This window comes from Pocillopora verrucosa, chromosome 11 (assembly GCF_036669915.1).
Source record: "Pocillopora verrucosa isolate sample1 chromosome 11, ASM3666991v2, whole genome shotgun sequence".
NCBI classification, from domain to species: domain Eukaryota; kingdom Metazoa; phylum Cnidaria; class Anthozoa; order Scleractinia; family Pocilloporidae; genus Pocillopora; species Pocillopora verrucosa.
The window spans coordinates 5,596,524-5,608,809 of NC_089322.1; the positions used below are offsets into that span (position 1 = coordinate 5,596,524).

Here is a 12,286-nt window from a genome sequence, read left to right on the forward strand (position 1 = left end):
GATCAATTTTGTCCTCAATCTCACGCCATGACAGAAAAAGCTTCTGAACATCTGTAAACTCCGAGCGCTTCGCAGTAAGTGATATTTTCAATGAATCTTCGGGTTGTTTTCAAGTTCAAGGATTGTAAATTACAATGTTATGAAAAACGAAGGTTGTTCTGTTATTTCAATGTGAATCCTTGCATGCCTGCCAGTCGCTGGCGTCGCTTGTTGAAACTAAAACGAAAAAAAAAAACTCTTTTAAGATTATCATTGGCTTCTTTTTCACCCCACCACTATTCTTAGCAACAAAGGTCGCCATTTCGTCTGTTTATTGCTCGCCAAAAACTGTCAAATGCACTCAAAAGCCTAAAATCTTAAAAGAAGTTTACAGGAATCGACCAATCGAGCGAGCGAGCGAGCGAGCGAATGGCGTTCCCCACATCGTATCTATAACTCGCTCTTGCGCATGCGCGCAATTCACGAGTTAAAAAGGTCACTCATTACACTGCACCTTCAAAAAGGACGGAGCTTCATCCTCGATCATGGATGGTTTTCCAGAGAAAAAGGAACACCACAAGGAAAAGGGAACTCAAGTGAAAGATTATGTTGAAGATGATTCTGAAGAAGGGAAGCCTGTTTCAAGAAAACGAACCATTTTGCGGACCATCGCCATCTTTGCGGTTATATCACTCGTGGTTTGTGGAGCCATACTCACAGCAACGTTGTCGACTCGGAAAGAGCAAGTTACTGAGCGCCTAGTGGAAGTCAACTTGGAACCAGGTGAAACTCTGTTGTATCAAGTTGAGCAAGTCCTTGAAGTACGAAGTGGAGAGCTTCAGAAAGGTATTTGATCTCGCTACTGATTAAACATTAGTTGCATTCCTACGTTTTTCCGCTTCATCGCTAAGTGAAAGAGACGATTTACTGCTTTAAAATTACCTTTTTGGTCTTGAAGGTCATTTTTTGGAGTAAAAATTATCTATTTGAGATGATATTAAGCCAGAAAGCATTTTAAAAAATGACTATGAAAGCGATCTTGGCGTTAACGAACACTATTTAAACAGTAGTGAAAATAGGGCCTGAAAAGAATTGATGTCAGAGCTTCAGAAAGGTATTTGCTCTCGCTACTAATTAAACATTAGTTGCATTCATATGTTGCCACGCTTCATCGCTAAGTGAGCGAGACGATTTACTGCTTTAAAATTACCTTTTTGGTGTTGAAGGCCACTTTTTCGAGTAAAAATGATCTATTTAAGAGTAAATTAAGCCAGAATGCATTTTAAAAAAAAATGACTATGAAAGCGATCTTGGCAGTAACAAACACTAAATAAACAGCAGTCAAAATAGGGCCTGAAAAGAATAGATGATTTTCATATATTCAGAGTCAGAGAATGCATTTTGTTCCGCGGTTCCAGACAAATTTGACAATTTACAAGATAGGATCAGTGGAAAGTTTTTAGTTAAGAAACATTACAGGTAGGCGATTGAAATGGAGATCATTGAAAAAATGTCAAAGCTGCACGAAAATGAAAAAACCGAGTCGTAAATAAATAAAATCTTAGGGAAAGAATGGAATTGGCCATTGCATATGCAAAACATACCAGGTCGTGCAAAAACAGAACGCGATCGCCCGCTCAGGTGTCCCGTTACAATATCTTTATTTTGCATGGTTTGTTTCATCTTTTAAGAGGCGAATTTGTTATTGCGCGGTTAATACCAACATCAGAATTTGCCTGATATATTCTTAGTGATTAGCATATGAATGGTTCAGTGAATTATATCAGTGTTTAGGCGCCTACATCATCCAAATGTTTGGCCTTATGATTTTTTAAAATTCAATTAATCGTTAGGACGTTACACCCAGTATATCTTTAACAATTAGCCTGGATCTGAATGCATAGCGACATTTTGCTGCTCATCTTCAAATTGTAGGGGGATTATGGTCGTGTGACGTTAACTTTTACCTGAACCCTTCCCCCCCTCGACAGGCTCTCAAATATTCTTATGATTCCCTTCCCCGTTGGTAGTCAATTTTCAACCCCCCCCCCCCTCCATTTTTATTCCGTTGACGAATTATTCCCGATTATTTTAATGGTCACTGAACCCTTCGATATATTTCAAAAAAGTGTTGGCAAAGACACTCACTATCAAAATGTTAACACTGACGGTTTTGAATCCGCCTTTTTTCATACGGTTTTCTACCATGCAAGATCGAAGTCCTTCAAAGTATAATAATATTTGGTGTTATGATATTGAAGTTGTATATTCACTAAACTTGATTATTGTTTTATTTCCTTCTATATGCCAACCAAAATTAAACTTAACGAAGATTGTTTCCTGGCCAATATTTTTTCATGATAGCAGATTTTATCATTTTTCAGGAACACTGAATACCATAGTTGCACTTCAAGTAATAAACAAGACTTCAGAAGAGTATTGGTTCATTTTTAAGATCATCAGCATTAATGCTGAAGGAGAAAACTTGGAAAAAATCGGTAACGTGACCCGAGGAAGATCGTTATATTTTCTGGTTAGGGTCGAGCGAACTTCAAGGTAAGTAAAACCATAGTCCTGAAACTTGACATTGACTTGGCAGAATTTATCTTGTCCGTCACGTCGGGATTACCATAGAGTAATTAGGCATAATAAGTCCGCCTGATAGTGTTTTTTTCATAAATGTTATAGTCGACTTTCACTTTTGTTTAACTTCGTTTCTCTTTGTCATATGCAACTGTTATTAAGCCTTTTCTACATCTTAAACCACATCCCCTTAGATTCGGATATTAGTAATTAATTTTCAGGCTGAGATCTCAGGTAAGTTTCAGCTCAATAAGAGAACAGTGGACGAGATTTTCTCAAGAACTCCTTCCAATGCTGCAATCTTTGTTTCTAATTTCTATCAACAGTTGGCTTTTGAGTCCTCTGGAGTTAGCAGGATAAGTAGCTATACTCTTTTAAAACATGAACTTCCCAATTCCCCATCCCTCCCTTTACTTTTTTTGCTGGCCATATTTATATTCCATAATTTTAACTCGTCTGAAAATTGATTAGATCCCTGAAATGTCACTTGTTGTATCATGCCAGTTGCTTATTGGGATGTTTTCCTTAGGTCTGACTGTTTTTTCAACAGGTCTGAGGTAAAGAAAACGTCAAAATCCACCAAAGAAGATGAGTCCCTTGAATTATACGGAAACCCAGAGTCCGACGAGGGGTTAACACGCTATGCCCGAGCCATACTTACCCAGCTTCTCCCAACCGTTGAGCGCAACCTTTACGAATTTGTAGACGGACAGAAACCAGACCCAAATTCCGAGCCAAAGCCTGAAAAATCTTCCATGTTTCCCGGAATTGTGAAGATGCACAGAGCAGCAAACACATCGCAAAATGACAAACTTTTTATTAAAAACAAATTCAATCGGTCGGATGTCACTAATATGACATCTGACATCGACTTGGACTTGTCATATGCTGATTCATCCGTTCTTAATAAGAGCAATGGCGTGTTAACTAAAGGTGAGGTCCATTTAACTGAACAATTAAATTTCGGAGAGCCAGTTCAGTTTAAGAAAGGATCCACAGCCAACATGCTGAACGTTTCTTTTACGAGTAAGGTTACTCTTCTTGATGATGAGAAGTATCGGAAAAGCTATCTTGAAGACGAGGAACTAGCAGAGGTTGATGTTCGTGACTTCGTCAAACTCATTGCACCAAAATCTGACCAAAAATTCAGAGTGAAAACCTCTGAGAGAGAGGCTCTGAACGAGACTTCGGTTGATTCAAACGAAATGAACAGCACGTACGCTGACGAAGATGAGCGAGAGACAAACTACACAACAGCAGCGCACGACTCAAGACACCAGCGAAGTCGCAGACAAAACTTTGTTCAAAAATTCCTTAATGCTCCTCGAAAGATTCCGTTCACACTCTTTGAGAAAAAAATTATAGGCATAGATATGAAAGTGAAAACCACTGTTCGAATTGAATCAATTAAAAAGCTAGTCAACCTGAAGCTTGAAAAGACCGAGGTGTATTTAACTCTGCAGTTTGGAGCCAGTGTAACAGTGCCACTTCTCCGAAAACCCATTGACACCACCAAGAAAGAAACAAAGAAGATAAATGGACTAAACGTCGAAGTTGTAAGTGCTTGAATTTAAAATGTCGATGTTAGATCGGGCCTCTATTTCGGCAGGTTTTTTCGGGGAGCAAACTCACGGTTTGCGAAAAACAAGGTTGATAAAACCACTGGCATGGAAGAAAGTAAATTGCACCATTGGCTCGTGTGCCTTCATTTACGTGTATTAGATTTTTAGTTTTATTTATTTCAATATAATGCAGTAATGACTGCTTTTAAACAGTTCTACGATAACAGGATGATATTGAAACCTTTAGCCTCACATAATTTAGAGGTAAAAATTGCTTGTTAGGGAGGTAGACGACGACCGCGACCGAATTATAAACTTAGGCTTTCTGCGCAGGAGGCCTAAGTAATGACCGCACTGTTTGAAAACGTTTACGTACATGTAATGCAATTTATTCTTTTTTTTTTTCACTTTTCTACAGAGCCACAGTATTCCGATATTTTGGGTCGTCAGTCTTGATGTGGATTTTATTATTAAGACACCTTTTAGTATCTCAGTGGACCCAGGCTCACTCTCACCATCCCGGTTAAGCGTAACGGTGAGTAGATATAACTGAATTGATGGTTAACATGTACTGTAAACAATGATTGACATATCTGGGTGCATTGTGTGTTTAATCATCAAATAAGGAATTTTTCTGTTACTCTGATATGCAACGATGTTGTTGTTTTAGCATTAACTTTGTCGTAAGAGTATTTACATATATTTGCCGTTCAAACTGGAACACCATGATGTATGACACAGAGTCAAATAGGCAATGGTTCTTTTAACCTCATTTGGCAAGAAAAAAAATATGTGGAATGGTAAAAGAGTCTGGTTCTTGTTGTAAGGATTAGCTTCCGAGGATAAGTTACGGCTTTTGGTCACCATTATGGAGAAGTACATCCTGATTTTCGTGCATGTTTGGGCTGAGAGCAGAAGTGTTGATATTCTTAACTTCTCCACATCTTATTTCAATAAATACATCGTAGGCGAAGGTTTCAAAATAATACGTGCGGATATTTTGCGAATTGTACGGCGAATTTCCAAGTGCCATTGGGGTGAAGAGTAATACGAGCGATGAGCAAAATATCCGTTCATATTATATGCTAATCCAAAGAACAAGGAATTCATTATTCCATTGTTATTTCATTGTCTAGTATTTTGGGTTTTGATTTCTTAAATGCATCAGCACTATATCGATTCAATAAGGCGTATAAGAAAGACGAAACAACACAAACGAAAGCGCTCTTCATGACCAATAAAAAAATCTACGCACTTTAAAGATCAATTCTCAAAAGGTCAAGCCTCAAAAAAAAGAAAAAAACCAAAAAAATCTGAGTGTGAATCGTTCGTTCGTTCGTTCGCTTTCCATCCTATTTTTTGACATGTTATACAGTATAATAATGTGGCATAATTTTCGGGTTCCGTTGTCCTTATAACGGGTAAAATGGCTCACTTGATGAATAATAAATCGCTCTCTCTGTCAGCAATAGCTTCGATGATGCAAGAGACGGTTAAAGACTGATGGATTTCATGAAATCATACAAATATGTAAATGAATTAATAAAATATAACCCCTATATGTCATTTCAGGTAACACCCTATGCATCAGTAACAGCCACTTTGCAAGGATCTGTATCCGTATGGCTTATAAGGGCTGGGGTGTACGGCGACGGACACTTGATAAGAGGAGGTCTTCCAATCAGCGTGTCGTATGATGAAAATCGCCCTTCCCACAAGGATGTCTGCGTGGATATTTCAGCTGACTTACGGATCCTTGAACTGGAAGCCGGTGTCTTCTACCAATGGAAGTCATGTTGGTGGGACTGGTGGAGGCTTAGATGCAAGTGGGGTACTCGACGCACCTTGTACAGTTTTGGCCGATGGTCTGCCTACAGTTTGAGGCGAAATATGATTTATAAATGTTTCTGATACTATTTTCCAGGGCGGTCCAAGTGCTGTGAACTGTTTAGTTTTCAAGAACTTTTCAATTGAGTGTCGGCTCTTCAGGGTATTTTTATTTCTTCTGATTGGCTTTTGTAACTATCCAGTAGTTCTGGTTTTACGACACTCAGTCGGCTTTAATAAGAGTTAGTATCTCCCGGTGTTTTTTTTCAAGATGTCGTTTATTTTTCGGATTTGATTAAACTTACAGTCGAAGTACCTTTGATTAGAGAGGGCATGTGTGAATTCTATTTATGGTTTCAAGTCCAACATTGTGGTCGTATGATCGTTATTTCCTAGATCATTTCTACGCGAGATCGAAGCGATTTTTTTTCATCCATTCTGCATTAACAGTGTCAGCGATCGGAAAATCCAAACATATCAGCAATTAAGGTATCTAGGTCGTCAATGATTGTACAAAGCTCTGGTACCATTCTGTTATCAAAGGGCAGGAAGGGAGAAGATGAAGCTTATGACGTCACAAGTCACTTGCATTAACCAATGCTTGTCGACCGGTGATTGATGGCTCTTCATCAGATTAGTTGGATTAACCCTTTACACCCTAACATCAGTATGCATATTCTCCATACTGTTCTCTATAGATTCACTAAGGTGCTGACAAGGATAATTTTTTTTTACATTTAATAGATTCTTTATTTGGTGATCATTTCCTTTATCCTTTTGACCTTAATGAGTGATCCAGGAGTGACGTTGAAAGAAGAAATTAGCCGCTGGTCACTCTTAGAGTTTAAAGGGATTAAAGAATATCCCATGTAGTTTCGTAACTGTTCGTCTCAGCATTGAGATGATTTATGTCCTCAGTACTTCTCCAAATTGATTAAAAAGCCAAGCAAATTAGGTAAATCATTTAACTTGGGCAAAAAAAGAAAAAATCTTACTGTTTTGGCAGCTTAAAATCTTTCATCGTCATTTTGTGCGTTGTGATGGAGTCGGAAACCGACACGATGAACGACAAAACGAAATTGCCCGTCTAAAAAATGTAATGCTCCTTCTCGTTTGGTTAGGATAGCTGTAAAAGTTCCAATCATACCATGGATAACTAGTGTGTATAGTAATGGACTGTCTATATAACCAGAGTGTTTCGTGTGCAAGAACAATAAACTACTGTTAAAACGCAAGCTTTGCATTAATAACTTCACGTTTTTCGATGTTGTGACTAAAAATTAATGTCACAGTGGGAACCTTACATTATGTGCATTTTGTTGTCTCATAAAAATGTTTTTCGTTGGCTAAACTAAATTGAATTGAAATTGTTAATCAAATGAACCTCAAATAAAACGATGAAGCTGATCTTGAAAAGCTTGATTCGTTTCAGAGCAACAAGCATAGCAACAAATTCAATTTCCTTTTTGGCAGTCACCGCAAAAGTAAGCTAGCAAGGCAAGTGAAATAAAAATGGAAAAGAGACGTTTTGTTTCAAGACCTTGTGTGATTCCCACCTGGCTAATGTGCGAAGACTTGTCATTGGCTAATTCTTCTGTTATCAATAAGGGCAATGGATCAGTCACCAGGGGCCTGGTCCATTTGACTGAACAATGGAATTTCGGAGAGCCAATTCAACTCAATAATGGTACTGTAGCTTACAAGATGAGCGTTACATCCACAAGGAATTATCAACGTTAACTGAACTGGTTTCGTGAAACTCATCGCCCAAAATATGACCAATAATTCTGTATAAAAAATTTCCGAGTGAGAGGCTTAAAAGTGAACCTTCCGATATAGTTCTATAAAGTGGAGCTTGACAAGACTGAGTTTGATTTAACTCTTCATCTCCATGTCCATCTCCTGTTTGAGTTCTGTTTGTCCTCCTCCTGAAATCCATCTTGCTCAGCTATATACAAAGGTGTTACTTGAACTTCAGGTCTTGGATTTCCTTCCACAATTGTTGTTGTCTGTTTTTTTCAGGACAAAGGGAATTTGTCCTGCGTGGACTGTGCGACTGAGGGAAAGTTGCCATGTGGGGCTTCCTGTGAAATATCTAAAAAGAGATATTTGGGATTTAGAAAAACAAAACAGTAAAAAATCCAGACAATCCAAAACAGTAACAAAGTATGATATGATGTTATTACATATCATGATATATATGACATTTTCAGTTAACTTTGAGATAGAAGTATATACAATATGGTTGGTACAGGCATAGGTTTCTGAAATTCACTGACAATTCACTTGCTCGAGGTTGTAAACTTTAGAATGTTCTGTGTGATTTAGATCAGGGAAGGGATCTTTTTTCGGGATATTTCTTTCCGGGATATTTTTTGCGGGGCTGGGTGTGGGTGTATTAACCAAGTAGGGGACTTATGTCCTATTGTTATGCACCTGTACTTGTACTTGTGCGAATCCATTAAATAAAATAAACAAATAAGGTAAGCTAGGTGACCCTGGAGAGCATAAAATAAAAAGAAGACAATCATATAGAGAGCAACGTGATTTGTCATCAGATGTAGAAGTTATATTCAGAAAAACATTCACCACAATTGTTTTAGAGAGGAATCAACTTCACATTCTGACCGACGGTGGGTCGTATTGCAATATCAAACGCTTTGTCTAAAATAAGCATTCTTTTTCTGATTCCTTTTTTTTATAAAAGCCTTTTATAAATCGTAACGAACATCATTTTAGATTCGGATATCAGTTCTTAATTTTCACGTAGAGATCTCGGGTAAGTTTCAGCTCAATTATAGAACAGTGGACGAGATTTTCTCAAGAACTCCTTCCAATGCTGCAATCTTTGTTTCTAATTTCTATCAACAGATGGCTTTTGAGTCCTCTGGGACTAGCAGGATAAGTAGCTATACTTATTTTTTTTAGTCATATTTATATTCCACAGTTTTAACTGGTCTGAAAATTGATTAGATCCCTGAAATGTCACTTCTTGAACACAATATCAAGCTAATTGCTCATTGGGATTTTTTTGCTAGGTCTGACTGTTTTTTTCATGCAGGTCCGACGTAAAGAAAACGTCGAAATCCACCAAAGATGACGAGTCCTTTGAATTATACGGAAACCAGAAGTTCGACGCAAAGTTAGCTCGTTATGCTCGAGCCATAATTACACAGTGTCTCCCAACTGTTGAGTGCAATCTTTACGAACGTGTAGACGGAGAGAAACCAGATCCAAGTTCTGAGCCAAAACCTGAAAAATCTTCCATGTTTCCCGGTATTGTGAATATGCACAGAGAAGCAAACACATCGGAAAATGACTAACGTTTCATTAAAAACAAATTCAGTCGGTCGGATGTCACCAATATGACATCTGACGTTGACTTGGACATGTCATATGCAGATTCGTCGGTTCTTAATAAGAGCAACGGCGTGGTAACAAAAGGTGAAGTCCACTCAACTGAACAACTAAATTTCGGAGAGCCAGTTCAGTTTAAGAAAGGATCTACAGCCAGCATAATGAAGGTTTCTTTCACTAGTAAGGTTACTCTTCTTGATGATGAGAAATCTCGGAAAAGCTATCTTGAAGACGAGGAACTAGCAGATGTTGATGTTTGTAAAACTCTTTAGGCCAAAATCTGACCAAACATTCAAGGTAAAAACCTCTGAGCCTTCGGCTGAAATAAACGAAATGAACAGCACGTCTGCTGACAAAGATGAACAAGAGGCAAACTTAACACAGCATCTCACGACTCAAGACACCGAAGTCGCAGACAAAGCTGTTTTCCACAAATCATTGATGCTTCTCGAACGATAAAGTTTAAGCCACCATTCACATCGATTCAAAAGTTCCACAATGTGGAGCTTGACAAGATTGAGTCGGATTTAACTCTGCAGTTGGGATCCAGGTCAAGAGTGGAACTTCTCTGACACTCCGTTGATACCACTAAGAGGGAAACAAAGACGATATTCGGAACGAACATGAAAGTTGTAAGTGCTTGAATTAAAAATATTGATGTAAGATCGGGCCTCCATTTCTGATGTAATACAAACCAGACACACAGCATATGGAATCAATCTGTTAAGTATACCACAGCATTGGTTAAAAATTTTGATTCATTTTAAGTAACCTCATTGTTTGTGAAAATTAGTTTAACGCAATTTGCTGTTTTGTTTCCTTTTCTACAGGGCTATAGTATTCCAATACTTTGGGTGGTCACCCTAGATCTAGAATTTCTTCTTAGGACACCAGCTAGTATCGTGGTGAACCGTATGTACGACAACTATCAAGGTATCGGATCATGTGTACTATAGGTGGCCTCGGTCGACATATCGGCCGATACATCGGCCGACATATCAGTCGACTATCGACCGACTATTGGTCGACTATCGGTCGACAGTCGACCGACTATCGGTCGATAGTCGACTGATAGTCGATTGCCGACCTATAGTCGACCGATAGTCGACCGATAGTCGACCGATATATCGGTCGATTGTCGGCCTATATGTCGACCGAGGCCACCTATAGTACACATGATCCAAGGTATCTAGGTCGTCAATGATTGTACCACTTTACTCTGATGACAAGCGGCAGGAATGAAGTAGGTGGAGGATATGAGGTCTCAGGATTACTTGCATCAACTAATATCCCACTTGCCTTCGTAACTATTCGTCTCTGTATTAAGATTGTTATGAGCTCAGTACGGCTCCAAATTGATTCAAAAGCTAAGCAAACCAAATTAATCATTACCGTTTTGGCAGCTTAAAATATTTCATCGTCATTTGCGTTATGATGGAGTCAGAAACCGACACGATTAACGATAAAACGAAATTGTCCGTCTAACAGAATGAGGTGTTCCCTCTCGCTTGGTTTGGATAGCTGTAAAAGTTCCAGTCATACCATGGATTACTAGTTTGTATAGTAATTGTTATGGACTGTCTATATAACCAGGAAATTTAGTGTACAAGAACAATAAAACTATTGTTAGAACTCAAGCCTTGCATCAATAGCTAATCGTTTTGCGATTTTTTAACTTTAAATTACTGTCACATTGAGAACCTTACACATGGTACAATGGGGGGAGGGGGGTGGGCTGGAATTCAGTCCCTATTGATTTTTGTTGTTTATAGTGCTCTGTTAGATACAAAGTTCTGATAAAGATAATGCACGTTTTTGGTCCATAAACGAACCTTTTCAGCTTTCCATGCCCTTGTTAAACAGTTACTTCCTTACATTTGCCATACATGACATGGCCAAAATTTGAGAAAAATTCAAAACTTGTATTACTCCCTCCCTCTTGTAAACTGGAGGATTAATTTAAAATTGGTCTTTGTTTTACTTTTCTTTACATTCCAAAATCAAATTATATGCTTCTTCCCATTTTGAAGGAAAACATGGACTCCTGATTGCATGCATTTGGCTTATTGAATTTTTTTTGTGGGCTGAACTAAATTAAATTGAAATTGATTATTCAAATGAACATCAATTAAAACAATGAAGTTGATCTTGAAAACTAAGCTTGAATCATTTCAACGCAACAAGCATAGCAATCAATTCCATTTCCTTTTTTGCGGTCACCGCAAAAGTAAGCTAGCAAGGCAAGTAAAATAAAGATGGAAAAGAGAGTCATTTTGTTTTAAGACCTTGTGTGATTCCCATCTGGCTACTGTGTATGGCTTAACCAAATGGATAAAAGACAGAAAATATCTTAGGCAGCCAATGGGCGCTCAGAGTAGTTGAATGTTGAGTGTGTATACCTATGGCAAAAATAACATGAATGACCAACTCACCATTGTTTTTTTTTTTCATATCTCATCAGTTTATAAACTGACATTTAAGTTTTCTAGACCAAGCACAGTGCAATGACAGGTAAAACCAGTGCAATCCTGCATTACTTGTGACTTTCATTTGAAAGTTACAGAAGGCAAGATAACTTTAAAGCAATGTAAATCTCCAATTACCCTTTCAGTACTCATAATTTTTATTTTCACAGACACTGAACACGTTCTTTTTGGGCTTAGGATTTTACAATTCTATAACCCAGTGAGAAAAAAAGTCTAAACAATCACAATTGATGTCAAAGATTCCATGCTGTTTTTGTCTTGCAGATTGCTGAAATTAAAAAAACACAATAAAACAGTAATAATTGAAATGATGACATCATTTCTGCAAAATTACAGTTCATAATAATTTTGTTTCAAAGTCATGCAAGCCTACATTAAGTAGGAAGATATTACCATTCTTTGATTTAAAATACACAAAACAATAAAAGGGATGAATAATGTCAATTGAAATAATTCAGAGTCTTTGATTGAGAATATGATACAGCCATCAAA

The 12,286-nt window shown here is 37.9% G+C and overlaps 1 protein-coding gene and 1 pseudogene across 1 annotated transcript; both read left to right on the forward strand.

The window, feature by feature from the left end:
• Positions 1-480: 480 nt before the first annotated feature.
• On the forward strand, positions 481-7,179 carry LOC131795303 (uncharacterized skeletal organic matrix protein 1-like). The gene is made up of 5 exons (XM_059112876.2): positions 481-825; positions 2,364-2,535; positions 3,113-4,118; positions 4,543-4,659; positions 5,697-7,179. The coding sequence occupies exons 1-5, from the start codon at positions 525-527 to the stop codon at positions 6,033-6,035; spliced, it is 1,935 nt and encodes a 644-aa protein (XP_058968859.2). The 5' UTR covers positions 481-524; the 3' UTR covers positions 6,036-7,179.
• Positions 7,180-7,348: 169 nt separating this feature from the next.
• Positions 7,349-10,264, forward strand: LOC131795287 (uncharacterized; annotated as a pseudogene).
• The last annotated feature ends 2,022 nt before the right edge of the window (positions 10,265-12,286 follow it).